Below are 21,182 nucleotides of genomic sequence, written 5' to 3'. Positions count from 1 at the left end.
GAAAGTGTGGGCATCTTGCATGGAAGAGGTAACTGAGTGGAAATGCTCAGGGCTCAGAGGTGGAAGAGGAAGGAAAAAACAAATTCACTTGTGAGGACAGCATCGCGGGTCGCAGGCATGGTGTTTAGTTGCGTTCAGAACGTGCCTCTGGGCCTGCTAGACCCCTGGGCACCCGCCTGGGCTTCGGGGGCTGCCTCACTGCTTCAGCGCGTCTTTCTCTTCTCTCCAGCGACAGTTGGGCAAGAACATCAAGTTTGGACAGCCACCTCCCAGCGCCATCCCCATGAAGAAGGCAGACAGTGGGGAGGCGAGCTTCGAAGAGGATCTGTTCCCCACCAGCCCCATGGAAATTGTGACTCAGCAGGACATTGTGCTCTTAGACACTGAGAACAAAGTAAGGCTTCCCCAGGGGCTAGCCCCTTGGCCAATCTGGGGGAGCGTGGGGGGTGTCCAGACACCCTGGTTCTCAGCCAGGGAAGGTAAGAGAAGCTTTCCAATGAATAGCCCAGAGCTGGTGGTAGGTGCCTGGTCTTCCATGAGGCCAACTTGGAGGAGAGGGAGGAAGAGGCGAAGGCGACCAGCCCGTGCCCACGCTTCCCCAGTGCCTCCACTTACTCTCCAAGACGGAGGTTCACCCGCCTCTTCTAGGAAGCCTCACCTGGCCTCACCTGGCCTGCCTCCATGTGTCCATCCCCAGCGCTTCTTACCCACATGCACCCCATCTGCTCTGATTTCTCTCCATCTCTAAAGGTTGAGCTCTATGAGGATGAACTGGATCTTCCACATCCTTTCCTCCCCGGGATTAACTAGGATGCTGAGTAACTACTTTCTGAACTGCACTGATGTCAGGGGGAATGAGAAACAGAGGTTGTGCTCAGTAAGACTGAACAGACCCATGAGAAGTCTACTTAGTGTAGAAGAAAGTCACATTGTTCCAGCACTATCTTGTCTACGATTGGAAAGAAACACTTTGCTCTCACCCAGAGATAAGAGTCCTTCTGGCAGATGAAGAGACCCAGTCCCTTTTACTGAAAGGGGAAAGGTCCTGCTGTGACTCGAGGAAGGAGTTCCCTGCTTGACACGCTGAGTCTTCCTGTCTAACCCCTTCCTCTCTAATCCCTTTTGAGTCTTCCTGTCTAACCCCTTATGCAGTAAGATGGGTGCATGCAGTCATCTTGTGATCAGTTAACACACCCCAAATCAGTAAGAACGATAAGTTATTTGAAGAGCAAAGTTAAGAAGCAGTGGCAAGGCCGGTACCCACTCTGTCTCTGGTCTCTGCCAGGGCCTGGGCATGATGTTTCCTGGTGCCCACACCCTTGGGTGGTGGGTGGTGGGGTAGGTGAGGCAGGGGTGGCACTGTCCCTCCTGCTAAGTCCAAAAATGCCCCCTGAAGATCTCTCAACAGCGGTGAACGCCACCAGCCTAGACGCAGGACTTCCTAGCAGACAAAGCTGTTACTGGTGGGAGGCACCGTGGCCTAGGGGAGAAGGAGGATCGTTTGCTCATCGGATGTCCTCCCAGCTGCCGTATTACAGGTGTGAGTGAGATTAGACAAGGAGCATCCCCTGTGTAGTTTGCATTCTAGCGAGAGAAGATTGACAGACAGTCCAGGAATAGATAAGTACAGTGATTTCAGATGAAGAAGCTGCTGTGGAGGGAGGTGAGGGCAGCTGGCTTCTTCAGATAGGGAAGGCAGGCAGCCAGCAGCCGCCCCAGGTTGTAGGCGGAGGGACGAGCAATTACAAAGACCCAGAGGGGCCACTGGGCTTGCCACGGTGCAGAAAGCAATGCCCCCATAGCCAGACCCTGACGGGGGCAAGTGCAGGTAACACGTGGTGCCAAGGCCAGCTGGTGTATACGGGTGCCAGAAAGGGGTGAATTCTGTTCTGAACGCCACAGGAAGCCTCCAGCTGATTCTAAGCGGGAGGGCCACTTTGTCTGGTTTGTACTTCCTAAAGATGGTTCTAAACGTGGTGCAGAAAACAGAGGTAATCACCCTGGCATATCTTGTTGGCAGGGACAGCAAGGCCCTCTTGGAAATACTGGCGATACAAGATAGAAAGTACAGCAGGCCATCGGAAGGGAGCAGATGACCGGGTGTGGGCGTCGAGGGCAGGCTGAGGTGGCTGGGTGTGAATCGTTACTTTTCTCCTCTTCCTGCCTCTGTTTGTTGCCTCCTGTCTGGTCCGGCCCCTCGAAGGCCACGGAGAACAGGTGGCAGGCAGCCACACAGTGAGCGTGCTGAGATTGGGGGTGGTGTGTGCATAAGCAGCCCTGCTCCCAGGTAGGGGGCTGCCGGCTGGCACCCCAGTCTCTCAGCTGCCTTGGGAAGCTCAGCCAGGACAGAGGCCAGACACTGTGCATGGAAGTGTGTTGAACTTGGGAACTGGTGCCTGAGGAGACCTCGTGGCGTCTGGACACAGCAGGTCCCCGCCGTGACTGCGCCGGGCTGCAGACGCGGGTGGGAGGAGGGGCGGCCCTTCCAGGCACAGCCGGGTCTGGTTATCTGCCCAGAACTTCCTGTTCCAGGGTTTGACTTCACTGTCTTTACTGTTCCAGTCCAGTGATACGCCAAGTTCTCTGAGTCCTCCGAATCTGCCTGGAGCCGCCGGTGAGATGGAGGAGAAGGTAATGTGATTTGAATACTTCATGCTTACATATTCCATACTTAAAGCCTCCTTCTTGAACTCCCATTTCTTCTTTCTCTCTTCCCCTCTCCTGCTGCCTCATGTTGGTATTCATAGATGCTGCCTTCACCCAGTACCTGAAATGCCTTTGCCTTGCAACTAGGGCGAGATGTTGGGTGGTCTGTTTCCCTGGAAACATGCTTTCCTTTGGAGTCTTTGGACGTGGAGAGTTGTCCTAAATATCTGACTTCAAGATGCTGTCAAGCCGTTGAAAGACATTCCAGAATACTTGAGGGTGCCTAAGTCCGTAAAGGAGTCTGTATTTACAGAGGCCAAAAGCAAACCTCTGCTTTTACCTATGTTTACATGTTTTGTTTCTTGACTTTTCTGCATCCCAGTGCCACCTGGAACTTCATGTGCAGGTGTGTAGGGAGCCTTGCGGAAACTCGGCTGCACCTCCTTTGTTGAGACCGTCTGCTCCCCTTAAGGACTTGCACCTGCACAGAGGCCCAGGGGGGCCGTCCTGGGGGCGTGGCAGACAGTGCAGCGAGCAGGGTATGTCCTGGAGTCTTCTGAGAGGGATGAGTCGAGACAGTGCCACCACCCAGAGGGCGAAGAGGCCCAGCTGGAATAACTAGAAATGGAATGCTACATTTCAATCTCAGTTTCAACTACTTATCAGTGTCTTCGATCTGTCTCATTTGGCTCGACGGCCTTTTACTCAGGCACCCATGGGGAGGGGGTAATAAATGTTTAATTTCTCTCTGTTCAATGGTAGTTCAGGAGTTGAGGCCTGTTACAAAGAGAACCCTAAATAAATAAGAACTAGTAACCAGCAGCTGCAGTTCTTTCCCCTTAGTTCCGTGCTGCTTGTCATAAATGAGTATTTACCGAGCATTTGGTCTGCCCTTGGAACTAGCTTGGCCTTTTATCTTTTGTGAATAAATATGGAAAGGAATTGCAAAAAGCAAACCCTTCGGCAAAACCCCACTGACTCTGCACATAGAGCACACACACAGATGAACTTATCTGAGGCCACCCTTGTGTCGGCGAGCAGCTGGCACAGGCAGATAGGGCCGCGAGCGCCCTCTGCCGTGCCTTGGCCTGTGTGACCGGCGCCCTCACCTCCCAGCTTGCCTGTGCGTTCCCTGATAGTGGCCTGCTTTTACCACCTGATTCAGCGCAGCCTGTGGGTTCTGGCTGAGCCATGGTCTTGCAGACCTACCTGAATCCGAACAACTCACCCAAGTCTGTAGCTTTCGTGTGATCGCCTGTGTTACAGAACGCCCAGCCTCTCCAGAACTACCCTTCCCCAGGGCCACGTTTCTGCCCTTCATTTCTTCACCCAGTCTCTTCCTCCTAGTTTCCCCATGCTCTCAGTGCTCCGTGACTTTGGAGTGAGTGAGCTGAAGGTCTTTACTGATTAGAAATCTCCTGCCCTTGGCCTGAGTTTATACACTACTATTCCTTTATTCCTTCCACAAATATTTGTCAAGTGGGGTTTGCTGCTTGGGCTGATTGGGGACTGATATAAAGATTACAGAAGACGTGTTCCCTGCTTCACAGGGACGAAGGTGGGAGCTGAGGCGTGTAGGTGTGGTGTTGGAGGGGGGAGGAGGACGACTTTACAGTGACGGGGTTCTCAGCATCGAGATGAGCTAGTCCAGGGCTGAGCAATCCACTACTTATTGTAGGTTTTGTGGCCCTAAGGTCCCAATGAGTAGACTGCCCACCCCCCTTTGGTTTGCTTCCCCTGTAGCTCGTCAGAGGCCTAGAAGAATGGACACGGCTGTGTACCAGCGAAACATTGTTGATCAGAACAGGCTGCAGGCAGGATTGGACTCCCTGACTATATTTTGTTGAACCCCCATCTTATTTAACTCCCCGGGAGTTAAATGACCATTCCAAATGAATGCATATATCATTGGCAGAAAAGATGGTCAAAAGTTCTTTCTTTAATTCCAAAGACAGTGCTCCTTTGGCTGGACCGAGGTGTCTTCCCGGGCCAGGGAGGCCTGGCCAGACTGCAGCACGTGCTGCCCTCGTGGGGCGGCCCGCAGGTGCTTTTTGACTCAGGTTGACCTTGTTATTTTGGTCTCCACTCCAGGTTGCTCCAGCTAAACCGTCTCGACCAAAAAGACACTTCTCTTCTGCCGGCACCATAGAAAGTGTCAATCTAGATGCCATCCCCCTGGCCATTGCTCGCCTGGACAACAGTGCCGCCAAGCACAAGCTGTCCATTAAGCCAAAAAACCAGAGAGTGGCGAAGAGACACAGGCGACTCATTGGGGTAGGTAGAGTCCATCCTGGCTGGCCAGGAGATGACCTTCCTTGCTGGCACTCATTCAGCCCAGTGGGGTGGGCTCAGGACAGACCCACAGAAGGGTCTGTCCAATGGGAACTAGGGTGTGTGGCAGGGTAGGAAGGTCCACAGCCTCCTTTACTTTCCCTCGCCCCGTCTGGAGGGGTGCGGGCCTCAGAGAGAGTCTGCTTTGGAGGGAAGACAGACATGCTTCGTTCACTTAGGGAGAAGAGCCGCCCCTGTCCTCTGCTGTGGCCGAGCCAAAGACTCTTCAGTTTGATCAGCATCTGAAGATTTTTCAGATTTTTCAGTTTGATCAGCATGACCCGTAGATTTCAGGAGACCTCGAAGAGAGGTAGCTCTGATTTCTCCCTCCTCTTTCTAATGCTGGGTTCTTGTTTTTCTACAGTCATTCACCCTTAATTAAAGAACGGAATTTGAGAATGACATATAAAGGGGCTAGAGAGTAAAAACACAGATGACATTTTTTTCATCTGCCCCCACAATTTACTCCTGAGTTCACCTGTCTCCATACTCCTCCTTGTGAGGTTAAGAGGGCCATCTCTGTGGTGAATAGGGTGAGGAACAGGTGCTCGTGCAACAGGGAAAAAGGACTAATCCTCTTTCTCTCACCAATGTCAGGATCGACTGCATGAAGGTGGCCTTCTGCACCAGCTGTCCCTGGGCCAGAACGGACACTCTGAGGAAGACAAGCCCAGCTGGCATGAAGAGGAAGCAGAGACACTAGACTCCGAGGAAGAGAAGAGACGCCAGGATGAATACTGGCGAGAACTGGAGGCCAAGTGCAAGCGGCAAAAGGCTGAAGCCGCCGAGAAGAGGCGCCTGGAAGAGCAGAGGCAACAAGCCCTGGAGCGGAGGCTTTGGGAAGAGAACAGGAGGCAAGAGCTTCTGGAGGAGGAAGGAGAGGAAGAGGTGACCGAGGAGCAGCAGCTACAGCCGGAGGCAGGAAAAAAGCAGTATGAAGGGGAGAAGCAAGGGCTGGAAGAGCAAGTTTGCCAAGGTCAAGAGCAGGGGGAGCTGGAGGAAGGGGGGCTGCTGGAAACTAAGGAGCAGGAAGCCCTGAAGGAAGAGGCTGAGCGACTGGAGAGACCCCAGCAGCAGGAGCTGGGGGCATGTGGCAGGTGGGAGGCCGGGAAGCCGCAGCCCGAGTCGGAAAGAGAGTTGGAGGAACTTAGAAGACTGGAGGAGCAGCGACGGGAGGTGGAGCAGCAGCAATGGGAGGAGGAGCGAAGGCTGGACAAGCTCAGGCAGCAGGAGGAGCTGAGGCGGCAGGAGGAGGAAGAGAAAAGGATGAAGGAGCTGAGGCGGCAGGAGGAGGAGGCAAAGAGCAGGGAAGACCTGAGAGGGCAAGAGGAAGTGGAGACTCAGAGGCAGCAGGAAGCTGAGAAAGAGCGGCAGGAGGCGGCGTGGAACAGGCAAGAGGAGAGTCAGCCGGAGCTGGACAACAAGAGGGGCCCAAGGACCCCACTACAGGATGATCTTGCAGAGAAACCAGAAGGCCAGAGCCTGAAATCTGAGAAGCAAAGCGAAGACGCTGTGCAGCCCGAGGCCCAAGCGCTAGGAGAGGGAGCCCCGGGGGCTTTTCATGAGGATGATGGTAGTGAACGCCGAGAAGAGAGAGAAGAAACCACTGTGCAGCGCCCCCAGAAGCAAGAGGTGCGAGGGGAAGCGACGGTGGCTGCAATGGAGCTGAGAGAAGCTGCAGCCCCAGAGTCAGACAGAAAAGTGGAGGAGCTCAGGTGGCAGGAGGTGGACGAGCGGCAGACCATGCCCAGACCCTACACGTTCCAGGTGGCTTCTGGAGGGAAACAAATCCTCTTCCCCAAAGTCAACCTGAGCCCAGTGACACCGGCAAAAGATGCGGGCCTGGCCTCTGCACCCCATGAGCCCAAGGCCCCCAAAGCCAGCCCTGCCCCACATGCCCTGTCCTCCTCCCTGAGCATCCCCCACACGGCTATTTTGGTCACAGGAGCCCAGCTCTGCAGCCCAGCTGTCAACTTGAGCCAGATCAAGGACACGGCGTGCAAATCTCTGCTGGGCTTGTCAGAGGAAAAGAAGCAGGTGGAAGTCCCGACTCCGGAGACCCCGCCCAGGGGGCCCGTGGACCCCCGGCCGGGCAGCGGGAAGGCCAGGCCCCCTCAGGAGCCTCCCAGCAGTGCTGCTGCTCTCGCTGAATGGGCATCCATCCGGTCCAGGATCCTGAAGAACGCAGAGAGTGAGCCACACAGCGAGAGAGACCGCGCCCAGCCAGGTGAGGAACAGCCTCCCAGGGCCCGGTCAGATTCCCGGGGGAACCTCCGCAAGACCCCGCCCGGGAACGCGAAGTTCTCCATCAAGTCCGCCTGGCAGAAGTTCTCCGACGGTGGCACGGAGACCTCCAAACAGAACATAGAAGCAGAAAACAGAAAAAGACCTGGCCTGGGTCCCAGTGAAGAGGCAGCACCGCAGCTCCTGGCTGCTGGCACTAGTGCGCACCCGAAGAGCCCAGAGAAACTGGGGGCACACCAGGAGCCAACGGACACCACAGAAGGATGCAAATTTGCCAAAGACCTTCCATCTTTCCTTGTCCCAAGCCTCCCTTACCCTTCGCAGAAAGCAGTGGCCCACACAGAGCCTGTGACCACTTCGGACAGTGAGACCCCCAGTGGGACAGCAAAGCCAGACCTCACGATGCCAGCGGCGGAAGAAAAAGCCTCACCGTTTGGGATAAAATTGAGAAGGACCAACTACTCACTGCGCTTCCACTGTGACCAGCAGACAGAACAGAAGAAGAAGAAAAGGCACAGCAGCACAGGGGACAGTGCCGCCGCTGATGGGGGCCCCCCTGCACCTCGGGGCACAGCTGGAGAGAAAGACGCAGAGCGCCCAGCCCCCAAGCCTGGCCCATCCCACCCGCCAGAGAGAAAGCTAGCCCCGTCCCCCCGGAAGGACTCTGCTGAGAGCCCTTGCAGCCACCCTCCGGCCACCAGCCAGCCTCGGTCTCCCTCGGCGCCCAGCCAGACCCCAGCTCCAGAGCCTGAAAAGGTGGCAAACAAAGTGCCCCTGGCACAGAAGCCGGCCCTGGCTCCCAAGCCCACCAGCCAGACCCCACCGTCCTCCCCGCTCTCCAGACTGAACCGACCCTACTTGGTAGAGCTGCTGGCTCGCAGGGCAGGGAAGCCCGGCCCGGAGCCAAGCGAGCCCTGCAAGGAAGGCCGGAGGAGCGGGGAGCCCCAGCCACCCTCACAGCCACCCTCGCAGCCACCCCCGGAGGTGAGGCAGCCACCGAAGAGGGACGAGGAGGAAGAGGTGGAAACTGAGAGGAAGCCCACTTCACCCGCACCGGCAATTGCTGGGCAGAAGCCTTCCCCGGCGCCCGAGGCTGGGAGGAAAGGTAGGGAGCTGGGCGGGCACGGGAAGGCACCTCGGTTGTCCAGAGCGTCCAGGTGGCAGCGAAGCCAGAGAAGCCCCAAGCCAGAAGTGGCCAGTGGAGCTAGTGCCTGGAGCTCCTCCCTTCGAAGTGGGTTGTCAAGGGCCCAAAGGGCCCTCCTCGAGTCAGAGAGAGGCTCTTGTCCATTCCTTAAAATTGGTGCTGCTGAGTGGCTGTGGCACCCTCAAGGGTTGTGTTTGGTTTAGAGAAGATAACCCAATTGGAGACCCCAAAAGCTCACGGAGAATTGTCCTCCAGCTTCTTGCAGAAGCATGTAGGTCTCGTGGACACAAGGCCTATTGGTTTTCAGATCTTGGATGCATTGCAGGCCCATTTCTCGGGTTGCAGGTCTTAAAAGTTGTGGTACCAAAATGTGGGGTCCAAACCTTTTTTTTTTTTTTTTTTAAGATGACTGTTTTAAGGTTTATTTATCTACATGTACAGAACCTGGGTACAGACTAGTAAGAGGATTCACCAGACAGTGTGGGGGAGCAGAACAGGCTGACTGATGAAGTACACTGCTGATGGGAGCAGCGGGCGGGTCAGGAGAGGTCTGCCGCGCCATGTGGGTCACTTCCGGGCAGGCGGGGATCAAACTCATGCGGAAGTGGCTTTAGCTTCTCAGTGCTGTGCTTTAACCCGCTGCGCCACCAGGGAGGGTCCAGGATCCAAACCTTTTACTCCTCAGGGAAAAGCTAAGAGTTGAAAGTCCTTCCTGGCTGTGTGTCACTGAGCTGAGGGCCGGATTCACGGTGAGACGGAGCCTCAGCGCCTTCCTCTCGTCCTGACATGTAGGATTTGCTCAGCTACTTTCCGGATATCTTTCGAAGTAATTGTTCAGAATGTGGCGGTAGATTGGCCATGTCTATGGAAGAGGGGCGTTCAGGAGCTCCCTTTGGTGCCATCTTGAACCAGAACCCCCATTTTCAGTTTGTACTTTAGTTTCTCACAGTCTGGCCCGATCTGCCCCTTGCTTATCTTCTCCCTGAAGAAATAATATGCTATTCTACTTCTTTTTTTTTCTTTTCCCACCACCTCCCACCTCATTCTGCTTTTTTTTCCTAGAGAGGTTCCTTTGGTTATTGTAACTTTCTACCAAAAACAATGACTGCCCTTTGTTTTCTCTCCCAGTATGCAGATCTGGGCTGTCAGATTTTGCTACTTGAATTTTTCTTTATTTGGTAGAAAAGAACTGTGAAAGCCAAGATCACCTGCTTCGTGGGTGGTGGCTGCCCAAAGACCCTTAGCTAGGACTGAGCACACTGGTGGGACTTCTGTAGTTAGGGGAGTTTATGGATTATCGTATCTCTGTTAACTAAACGTCTTTCATGAAATACACAAAAGTCCCCTTCAGGATAAAAATGTGAAAGCCTAGACCCCCAATTTATGTGTTAATTGTGTGCATGTAGCACCTTCACTAGGTCAGGGCCCCTGGATACTCTTAGGGTGATTCACTGAAGCGGCCTGCAGAAGTCAGAACTCGTCAGCTCTGCTATTCTCTTAGGCTTGCATTATTAGCAGTATGGTAAACCTGTGGTTTGGTTGTATAAATTGCTTTACGCCTTCTGTTTACGTCCTGAGAGATGTTTAGTTAAAGGAAATACACTATCCCATAAACTCACCTAACTGCAGAAGCTTACAATATACTAAAAGCAAGATGGGTGGAGTTAGGACAAGACTGCTAGTTCCTTCTCTCTGCTCTCCCCACCCCAACCGGCTCCTAACACTCCCAGCCGCCCTGGGGGGTCTCTAGACACTCCATGTGTTATGTATGGCCTCTGATATATGGGCTGCTTGAAGGTGTGAATGCACCTGAGAGCTAAATGTTAGAAAAACTGGAATTCGTTTTTATATTTAGATTTAAAATATAATATATGAAATTTTAAAAATATATAAAAAGAAATAGGAATTTTTTCAGCCTTCATCCCTGGTGAATTGCCTTGCGCAGGCCCCCAGGCACACCCTCTTTGAAGTGGTCTTTGCAGAGGAGACCACTGTTCAGTCTCGGGGGGCCGTAATACGGACCGCCATGGGAGGGGTAACTCGGCATGGGAGTAGCAGCCCTGAGCAGTGTGTTACCTTTAGCACTGTCACAGCAGGCAGCCTCTGTGGTCCTCTTGTTCTGGAATGTCTACCTCTGTAAGGTAAGAAGTGGCCCTTTCCCCAAGAGCTCACCTCAGGGAGTAGTGAGCAGCCCTGCAATGCCAGAAATCCCCACAAAGCCTAAAGGAAGAAACGTGAATGTACTATGGTTCTCCTGGTCGCGGGGTAGAAGGAGAGAGAAAAGCTTTAAACACTGTAGTGAAATATGTTTTTAATCAGCTGTTTTGAATTCCTGGACTAAAAATGTTATGTAGTTGACAAAGAACATCTTTATCTTTCAAAACCTTGACTGAAAGGAGTGCTTTTGCTGTTTGGGGGTGCCACCGGCAGTAGTTACCCCTTGTGCTTCATCATTTACAGTGTTGTTGTTTTAAAGGTTTATTTTTATTTATTTATGTATACAAGAGCTGGGTAGTAGTCCAGAGGAGTGGGGCCTGCGAAGAGTCACCAGAGACAGAGTGGGGGGCAGAACAGGCAGATCTACTGAGATACATCACAGTGGGGAGCAGCGGGGAGACAGGCGAGGTCTGCTGGGGCCTTGTGGGTCGGCTCCCTGGCGGGGGATGGAGCTCCTGTGTGCCGCAGTGGCTTGATAGTGCTGAGACTTTGAGCCCTTAGCCACTGGCGAGGCCCTCCAAAGTGCTTTCATTGCGCCATCTCATGCCATGCGGAAGGCACCTCTGTTGGTGGTCTTCGCACCCTTGCCCAGATGAAGACACGATGTCTGACAGATCGGGGCACTTTGCAGTGGTGGGCACAGCGTCACAGCCAGAGCCAGTTCTTTCCCCGGTTAGTGACTTTCCTGGTGCCAGCACAACCCACCAGGGTCTCACCTGGCATTAGGAAAATGCTGAGCGCTTTTAAAAACTCTTGTACATACATGTCCTCATGTTTCTCCTTGGACTAAATGACATTAGTTAGAGATTTATTTAAACAACCACCTTGTTCAAAACTCCATAGGATGTAGCAAAACCTTCTTTTAGTCTTTCCGTGCTGTTCCTTTAAATCTGATCGGTGAGCCGCCTGTTTCCCTCATGCCTCTGGTAATAACCTGGGCATACTTCTTCCAGTCATTAAAATAATTTTTATTACACCAAGAGAATGTATAACATAAATTTATCATCTTATCCATTCTAGCATAAAGTGTATTCGTTGTGTTACGTAGATCCATGTTGTACAACCAGTCTCTACTTTTTCATCTTGTAAAACTTAATACCTACTAAATAGCTCCCATTCTCCCTCCCCACCCTTAGGAACCATCACTCTACTTTCTGTGTCTTTGTTGTATTTTTTTTTTTTAAGATTTATTTATGTATGTATACAGAACTGGGGTACAGGCCAGAGGTGCAGGGATGATGAGAGGATTCACCAGAGACAGAGTGGGGAGCAGAACAGGCAGACTGACGAAGTACACTGCTGAGGGGAGCAGCAGGCGAGATGGGAGAGGTCTGCTGCGCCATGTGGTGATTGATCACCCCTTGCTGGGGAGCGAATTTGGGGAACTCTTGCTGAAGCAGCTGTGGCCAGCTTCCTAGTGCTGCGCTTTAACTCATTGCGCCACCAGGGAGGGCCCTACTTTCTGTGTCTTTGAATTTGACAACTCTGGATACTCAGCATTCTGATTTTTGCAGGTAGCTGTTTTGCCACCTCATGGGCCCGAGTCCCAAGCAGGTGATCCAGGAACTTGATTTCACAATGTGGAAAGAGGTGCCAGTGATTGTTCAGTTCAAGCCTTTTGTTTGGGCTTTCTCAGCTGAAATTGAGGCAGGAGTCTCATTTCAACATCCTCCTGTTTTCTGGAACCAATCCCCATCTACCTGTAAGGCCCTTTACACATTTTGTGTTACTACCTTTTAAAAAGCTGGCCTATAATGACAGAATGTGCCCATCAAACACTAGTTCTAAGAATTTGGCTAGAGATTTGTCTTTTCAAATTATCTTGGTCAATTTTAAATATAGGCATTGTACTTGAAAGGTGTCTTTGGCCCTCCTTGGTGGTACAACGGGTTAAAGCACAGCTCTAGGAAACCACTGCAGTGCAAGTTTGATCCCAGTGACTCACATGACTTGGCAGATCTCTCCTGTCCCTCCCGCTGCTCCTCCTGAAGATGGTGAATCCTCTCTCCACCCCTGCACCTCTGGCCTTCTGCATGCATAAATAAATCTTAAAATAAAATAAAGGCATCTTGACCCTTGTGATAATCCCTGCCATGCTTGATTGTGGATCTGGCCAGTTGCTTCAACAGTTTTTCCTCAAGCCACTTCAGACAGACTGCTTCATCAAGGCTCCCTTTACGTAACAGTGTCAATGGAAATCATTTAATCTTGGCAGTTTTGTTTTTAAACATTTTACGGACAGCATTACACAGCCCTCCCTTGAATAAAAAACCAGAACTCATTAAGTTAATTCCAGTATATGTTAATGCTTTACAGTTAAGCAGAATACTGATGGAGTGGATATTGTTTTCTGGTTAACTAAAGGTTAATCAAAATCTTTTCTGTTTCATCTTAAAAAAAAAAAAACTTCTAAACAGGCTAGTTTCCTTTTCCTATGTTAGTTTATTTTTGCATCTTTATTTGATGGTTAGGGATATAGCAATGCCCAGTCTTACTATAAATGTGATTTCTCTTTGGTACAGCATTTAGGGTATAGAAAATTAAGCAGAATCTGCTTGTGTGTGTGTGTGTGTGTGTGTGTGCACGCGCGCTTTGGTTCCTAATTTGAGCTTATTTTGGTCTTTTTCTTGAATGTAAAGTCCAGCTGGCTGAATGCCATGAACTTTAGGGCAGGTTCTGGATTGTCAAAGTGTAAACCTCTTCTGGGTTGAAAAGATCAGGGTAGTAATGAGCCCTTCTCCATCAGGATAGTAAAGGGCTCACATGCCTTAATGTGACCTCCAAATATGCCTCATTTTTATTTGGAAAAGGAGGGAATCATTGCCTTATAGGCACAGTAACAACTCACTTTCGTAGGTAGTTACCATGCACCAAGCCCTGCTCTAAAGTCTAGCCTTCATGGCCTCCCTACGAGCCGTGTGACATTGTCCAGTTTCCAGTCAGAAGATTCGGGCTTAGAAGAGATTAAGCAGCTTTCCCAAGGTCAAACCAGGTCTGCTCACTCCCAGAGCCCAAGTTCTCAGCCTTGACACTGTCCACCTGGGAGGTGTGCTGAGCTGGCTGTGTGGATGACCCCGGGCACCGAGAGCCCCAGCTGGGAGGCAGACCTGGCTCTCTCAGGCGCGGCGCACTTGCCGGCAATGGCCGAGAGTGCTGGACGCCGTGGCCAAGACCAGGCGATCCTTGGCGGTGATCTGTGCGGGCCCGCTTCCACTCGAATCCTCTTGTAAACCGATGACATCTGCTTACAGCACTGATACATAGAGCACAGTGCGGAAATGCATTTTCTCTTTTAGGATTTTGATAACTTTCTTTCTAGCTTATTTTAGTATGAGAATACAGTACCTAATGCATATAGCAGACAAAATATGTTACTCGATAAGGTTTCTGGCCATCAGCAGGATATTAGTTAAGTGTTTGCGGAGTCCAGAGTTATACTTGGATTTTTGACTGAGTAGAGAGTTTGTTTGCACCCCTAACATTTGAGTTGAGTTGCTGGGGGATCAGCTGTACTCACTTTTATCCAGTGAGGGCATTGGCCCAAACTCAGGGCTCCAAGGTAAGCAAAGCCCCTTTCCTTTGAGGTTGCACAAAGAATGTTGTGTGTGTCTGGGTTGGGGGTGGGGAGACAAAGTGCAGTTGAAAAACTCAATGCTAAAAAACAGCTGATTGAAAAAAAAAACGATTGATGAATCAAATAACTTCCTGGGGGCTCCAGCAGGCCTAAACTTTTATGATACCAGGAATTTTATTTTTTTCTTAGAATATAGAGTGGCTTCTTCTGTTTAGGAGAACTGCTCCTGTTTTTCTGTTGCTCAAAGAGATTACTTCCCCCTGGTGGACTGTAATGAGCAGTTAGTTTCATAAAAGCAGATGTGCTTGATTTGTATTGATTCTGACCACAATCCCAGTGCGTACATGGGTGAGGATGTGTGGGTGGTTTCCAGCAGCATTAAACAACTCTCCACCCCCAGCCGGGTGTCCTGCAACCGAGCTCGGTTCTGACACCGCCTCCCCGCAGCTAGCATCAGACCCACAGGCAGAGAGCCAGCCCACGAGACGCCCCACCTCAGGGCGTCTGACCAAGTCCAAGTCTGACCAACTGGCTTAAATCAGAGGTCCCAAGACTCCCTCCTTGGTTTAGTTTTCTAAAACAGCTTACAGAACTGAAGTAAAGGGTTCACTTGCTAATTGGTTATTGCAAAATGGTAACATTCAGAACAGCTGGGTGGAAGAGACCCACAGGACCAAGTGGTGGGAGGGCAAGGCACACCGTGACCATGGTGGACGCACCAGCTTCCTGACCCCCCACCTGGCCACCCCTTTGAACCTTGATCTGTGGGAGTTACGCAGGCTTCATTATAGAGCCATGAGTGATTGGATCATTGGCCTATAGGGCTGAATTAATTCAGTCTCTGACCCCTCTTACAGGAGCCCTCCAGCTGGCCCCTGTAAGCAACCAGCCCCCATTCTTAGGCACTTTCCTCTCACCTAGTTAACACAACAAAGGGCACCTTTTTGCTCTCCTCACTTAGGAAACTCCTAGGAACTGTGTGGAGCCAGTATACTCCTTCTTACGAATCACAAATCTTTCTCCAACAGAAAAGCCGGTGCTGCAGAGCAGGCACTCTTTGGACAGCTCCAAACTTGGGGAGAAAGTGGAAACTGCGCAGCCATTGTGGATAACATTAGCACTGCAAAAGCAGAAGGGGTTTCGGGAGCAGCAAGCCACGAGAGAAGAGAGAAAGCAAGCCAGGGAGGCCAAGCAGGCGGAAAAGTTCTCCAAAGAAAACGTGAGTAGCCTGGCCTTTCTGTTGTAACTTGGCTCCCTTTTCGGTACCAGGGATTTAAAGAAAGGCAAGCTAGGTGGGATTGGCGGAGAATACTGAGGTAAGGTGGAGACACAAAGAAATTGACCACCATTCAACCAAGCACTTGCAGCTATAGATTCGATTTGGTCTCCTTATGCTCCTGGTTAACCTGATTTGGTAGAACCCACAGCATAAAACAGTAGCAGTGATTCATGTACTTCTACATGAAGTTATGGGAAAAGTGAAAGTGATTTAAGCAAGGAGTTGGAAGGAAATGAGAGTCCTGCTCTGGAGAGCGTGAAGTACCCAACAGCTCAATGGGGCTCTCCTGGGAAAGGCGCCTTCCCGCCCAGAGATGTGTGCAGAGCTGCTCCATGCAAGGCACCGAAGTTGAGCACAGTGTTCACAGTGCAGTCGGCAGCTCCTTTGGGAGCAGCTTGGGGGCTGAGGTCTTCCACGTCCTTTGGTCAAAAACACGCCTTTCCTGCTTCCTCTGTCCCCCAGGTCAGCGTCAGCCCACAGCCTGGAAGCAGCAGTGTCAGCAGAGCTGGTTCCCTGCACAAGCCCGCTGCTCAGCCTGAGGAGAAGCCTGAGACTGCAGTGGCCAGGCTTGAGCGCAGAGAACAACTGAAAAAAGCCAACACTCTTCCTACATCTGTGACAGGTAGGGAGCAGGTCCAATCCCATTTAATCGCAGCTACGGGCTGTGCTCAGGCCTTGCTTTATTGCCCCCAGTGAAAATGACCAGCCCAGTGTTTCAGGCACCGAAGTCCAGACTTAACAACTGTCATAATCCTCGACGCCAATAAAGCACGCCCAGTGAGACTGCCAGGCACTCACCCACCAGCAGTGATATGGTGGAAGATGCTTAACTACCAGCTCTTCAGGGGTGGAGAGACATCTGATTTGTAGCATTTGCCATTTTCTGTGGTGTAATGCTGTTGCCAATTTCAAGCTACCACCTGTGATCAGTTGGCTGGCTAAATTCTCAAACATTGAACAAGTCATCTCTCATTTCACTCCCTTTGCCTGACATAATTAGGCTTTTTAACTCACTGTAGTGAGGACACTCCATACCCTAAGATCCTTCCAGAAAGGGGAAGAGACATGATTATCATGGATTTGGGGGCAAGAGTGAAGTTTAGATAAAATGTAAGTGGAGCAGTGTTCTGAGACATTCAAGCAAAGCAAAGGTGTAGGGTGTACACCTTTGAGTGTACATAAAAGGGTTGGCATCAGGCCTGAGCAAGGGCAATTGGACTCAGGATCCCCTTTCCTTTGATTCCGCAAAGCTAAGGTCAATGTGTGGAAGCGGAGTCTGAAAACCCTGGGCTGAAGTGCTCGGATGCTCCAGGCCCAAGGGGGATGGTCCATACTCACCGATGTGGTTCCAGAAAGTCTTTGACCAACTGTGACCTTAGAGCAAGGATTTTTTTCAGCTCCAAGTTCTTGATGTTAGCTAGCATCAGCAGGTTTTAAATGTTATGATATGTAAGAGGTGTGTGTTAAAAAAATTTATTTTAATGTTGTAAGTTAAGTTGATCCAGTAACATTTCAAACTCTCCCAGTTGCAAGTCACCTGGGGGATGGATAAATAGGTAGAAACTTCCTCACAGGGGTTATCAGTGCATCTCTTCTCCCCACTAAGCAACTTTGTTCCCCAGAGGACAGCCCAGGCTTTTTAAATGTCTTATTTCCCTGCTAGCTGAGGTCTGGAAATGTAGAAGACTCACTATTAAAGCTGTATTTACTGTTTAGTGAGGAGAAAAAAACTTCATATTTGAAAAACATTTTGGAGTACTGTATAATTTCTTAAGAACTTCCTGGGCATTACTTCATTTGCTGGTAGGTAGAAGGATAAACTAAGGGCTCTAAATGTTGTATGAGTGTCAGGAGAATTCTTTCCAAGCGAAAGCTCCACAGAGAGAGAGGTTACTCCACCTTCCTTTGCTTGATTTCTTGGAAGTACTGATGAGCTCATGCAATTCACAGTGACTCCTGCTTAATAAAGCAAAACTGTCCTAAAGTATTTGTGTTTTCAATCAGTTATTTCTTGCATTTTGTGTGTTGGTCATAGCTGTAGGGACTAAACATGACCCAAAAATAACATGGGAACTTGCATCTTCTGAAGCCTTTAAGGTCTGGTAAAGAAAGTGGGTAAGAGGCCAAGGAATTACTCGATGGGCGTGAAAGCAGAGAGTGGGCAGAACCGTGGCCTTCAGAGGGTGGAGGCCATCTCAGGGCACTCCTGATGGAGGAGGTAACTTTTGAACTCACCAGCTTGATCAGCTCAAACTGCTGGTTTGACCTTTTTCTTCATGAATCTGACTGGTCATAGGGCAGAAACCACCCAGTTCACCTTGCATTTCTTATTACGGGTAGCCTGTGACAGGAAATCAGGGTCTGAGAAGTTCTGGGCTGCTATTGGTGACTGTACTGTGGTCACTGGAACTTAATGGCTACGATGCTATGGTTTTTGTTTCTTTCTCTCCAAAGATGCCTGGAGTTTCAGTGGGTTTTCCTTTCTGAATCTCATACTTATGGATCAATCAAAATGTGGCTGACTTATCCTTTCTTTTTTCTTCAAAAACTCAATCCAGTGGAGATCTCTGATTCAGGCTCCCCGGCGCCGCTGGTGAAAGAAGTCACGAAGAGGCTGTCTACCCCTGATGCTGCCCCCGCATCAACAGAACCGGCTTGGCTGGCTTTGGCCAAAAGGAAAGCCAAAGCCTGGAGCGACTGCCCACAGATAATCAAGTAGCAAGTGACTCTCGTCCATTCCTGCTGCCAGTTACTGGCTTCTCTCCTGTCCTTTTTATTTATTTATTTTTTATATAAGGTAAAGAAACCAAGCTAGGGGGAAAAAAGCATGTTTTATAGGCTCTAAAATAATGTTTTAGTAACTGAACCTGTTGGTGTTCCTTGTAAAGAGTGTATTTGCACAACCCTAGGTCCTGGTGCCTTGAGCTCCTAGTTCTAAACAGAAGAGTCTGTCCAAGGACCGCGTGAAGCAAACTCAGACTAAGAAACCCCTGGGAGCCTGCGGTGTCCACTCCACAGCCTTCCCACTCATTTCCTCCCCAGACCCCCTTCAGAACATGTACTTTTGCCAATCTTTGTAATGTTTCTTTCTTTTTAATTGTCTACTGCGATTTCCAACACATTTATGCCACCACATCTTCGGGGATTTCCACCCCTTTCTACAGTACTGGTGAAAGGACCAGATACAGATAGAAACAAGAAGGGCCATCCTCTCGAACAGTGCATCACAGCTAACAGCCTGACTCTGCCATGTCTGGTTCCCGTGCGTTTCCCCACCCTGATACTGTACCACAAGATGCAAATCCAGTCACACTCCAGCACTGTGGACACGCAGGTCATCATGCCAGTGCTCTCACTTGGCCTGCTTGGCTCTAGGAGCGTTTTAACTTAACATGACCGAGAATTGAAGCTACCAATTCCTTTCTGTCTCTGAGATCCCCACCTGGTGCAGTGGTTCTTCAGAGGTCCAGGCTTCCTGTCAGACTTGCTGCCTCAGACCTGCGAGGACAGAGCTGGGAGTGTATATTCTAGCAAAAACTCTTCAGATAAATTCTGATATGTCCCAGAGGTTCAGAACCTTGGGATTACACTGCCTCTAGTGTTAGGTAGTCTTAAAAACTCTGAAGGAGAGCCCCATTTCACCCAAAGAAGCAAAAGCGAGACAGCTGTAATATAACATGGTTTTACATGACAGGTAATGTAAACATGTTGTAATGTATACTATAACATACAAGAGGCTACTGACATTACATGTCTCTAAAAATTTCCTTAGGTCATTAAGGAAAGTTCACAGCAAGCCAAGATTTGGAGCCTTTGTACTAAGGTTCTTCTGCAAGGAGTTTTTTTGTTTTTTTTTTTTTTACCATAATCAAATAATTCATATTTAATCAAGTAATTCATTTAATGTTCAGTAGCATTTATAATTTAGAGCATTCACCTTGCTACCTTGAAAAAACATTTCAGAGTTTTAAGTGGCCTTGTTATGTGCACATGATGAAAAGAAGGGACTTGGCAAATTAAAAGCCTCATTTAATTTTTCTTTCCCTAACTTTGCTTTATCTGAAACAGACATGCCAGCAAATGCACACATTGCTGATACTAACACTGTGTTTCATGATGTGAGCATATTTTCTTTGTCTTAGGTTCTGACTTCAAAATATAAATCCTTTGCCCAGTGGAGGAGGAATTGCACCCATTTTTTTTTTCTTTCCTAGAAAAACTTTTTATTAGTAGCCATCATTTTCCTTTATACTCACTCAATGCGCAATGTGCTATTACTCTATCATTGACCTTAAAGAAAGAATGACAGCATCTAGAAAGCATTTTGTTTCTGAAACAATGGTTCAGGCTCACAGGAGCAGCTGGCATGTTTGATCAAGGGGGTAGGTATACTCTTGCAAATTGGATTTATTGGTATGTATACTGGACATTCAGTCTTTTAAGAATCAATGTAATCTTAACTTTTTTTCTATTGCTATGGGAGGTGATAAATATTCCACTGCACGTTTTCCACTGATGTCCATTTCTAAAACAAATATTTAAGGATTTGTTAGTTTCAATGATTTCCTCCCTAATCTAACACACTAATGGGAACCTTTCAACCCAGAACTCTGGGGTTATAGCGTTACAGCAATTCTTCTGAATTGACCTTTTCTTTCATCCTATCAGCTTTGGATAATATCATAGTAATGGCAGAGAACAGGGACAGAAATCGCGTCATTAACGCAGAATGGAAGGTGAGTCAAGTCTATTCTGGCTATCTACCACCAAACCTATAAAGGTCAGAGAGATTCCTCAGTTATAAAGTTTCTATTACAGTCTTTAAAAGAAGAGTATGCTGAGGAAAGTACAGTCACATGTTTAATATTTCAAGTAAAAGTTATTCAAACTTTGCACTAAATACCAATGAAGTATTATTTTGCTTTAGTTGTGTGGCAGCCTTTCTTAACAGATATGAGGAAATTCTGTAAAACCGTACTAAAAAATTCAAGGCTTTTTAAAATTAATGATTGCTATGTTAAAAACACAAGTTTTCTTTTTTAAATAAACATACATTTCCCTGGCAAGGTTACAGATAATTAACCTCTGTTCATAGACATATATATATATACATATATATATAAGACTTGAGTTTTTGTTTACTTTTTTAATTTTTCAAGTGCAATTGTTTCTTATATAACATTACTAATCTCTATTAAATTATCATTTTAGCCAGTTATCAGCAAATTATAGTATGTACTCATTGTCTCTTGTGACATTTAGTTTGCTTATTTTAAAGCAGAAACATTAGAGTTACAAGTGTCTTGCAATATTTTTACCAACAATAAAATTAAGTAGAGACTTAATGAACGTATCTTAGTGTGATTTTAATATTATTCTGAGATTTGGGTTGTATAAAGTTTTACTGTAAAATGTCCATTATTGAAGGAAAAGATCTTTCAATAAAAAATACTCACAAGGTCTCCAGTATTGATGGAATTTCCTTTTCAAGTTGAAGTTTTCACTAATTTCAGTGATCATCTACAAGAATGCTTTTGTTCAAAAAAACAAAAACAAACAAGCAAAAAAAAACCTCCAAGCATTTTCTGTAGTATCTTTTTTCATTAGAAGTTTTTAGAGAAAAAATAATAGGGTCAAATAAAATACTTATCTCAATCCAAATTGGAAATGAATGGTCTGTCTCTCAGACAGAATGACCCTTGAGCACTTCTTACTTGGAGGGTGTAGGACTGGATTTTACTATGAAA

The 21,182-nt window shown here is 48.8% G+C and overlaps 1 protein-coding gene across 1 annotated transcript in view; it reads left to right on the top strand.

Moving 5' to 3' along the window:
* KIAA1211 (KIAA1211 ortholog) overlaps positions 1–21,008 on the top strand; it is a 125,243-nt gene extending 104,235 nt beyond the window's left edge. Inside the window, exons 5-11 of the mRNA XM_012724220.1 lie at positions 230–394; positions 2,563–2,631; positions 4,738–4,920; positions 5,575–8,326; positions 15,185–15,375; positions 15,898–16,057; positions 17,994–21,008. Coding sequence (XP_012579674.1) covers positions 230–394; positions 2,563–2,631; positions 4,738–4,920; positions 5,575–8,326; positions 15,185–15,375; positions 15,898–16,057; positions 17,994–18,154 — 3,681 coding nt within the window. The 3' untranslated portion in view covers positions 18,155–21,008. The remainder of the gene's footprint in view (positions 1–229; positions 395–2,562; positions 2,632–4,737; positions 4,921–5,574; positions 8,327–15,184; positions 15,376–15,897; positions 16,058–17,993) is intronic.
* The last annotated feature ends 174 nt before the right edge of the window (positions 21,009–21,182 follow it).

The sequence above is a fragment of the Condylura cristata genome, unplaced genomic scaffold, assembly GCF_000260355.1.
Source record: "Condylura cristata isolate star-nosed mole 26May11 unplaced genomic scaffold, ConCri1.0 scaffold00012, whole genome shotgun sequence".
NCBI lineage: Eukaryota > Metazoa > Chordata > Mammalia > Eulipotyphla > Talpidae > Condylura > Condylura cristata.
This window is presented reverse-complemented; position numbering and strand designations above follow the sequence as displayed.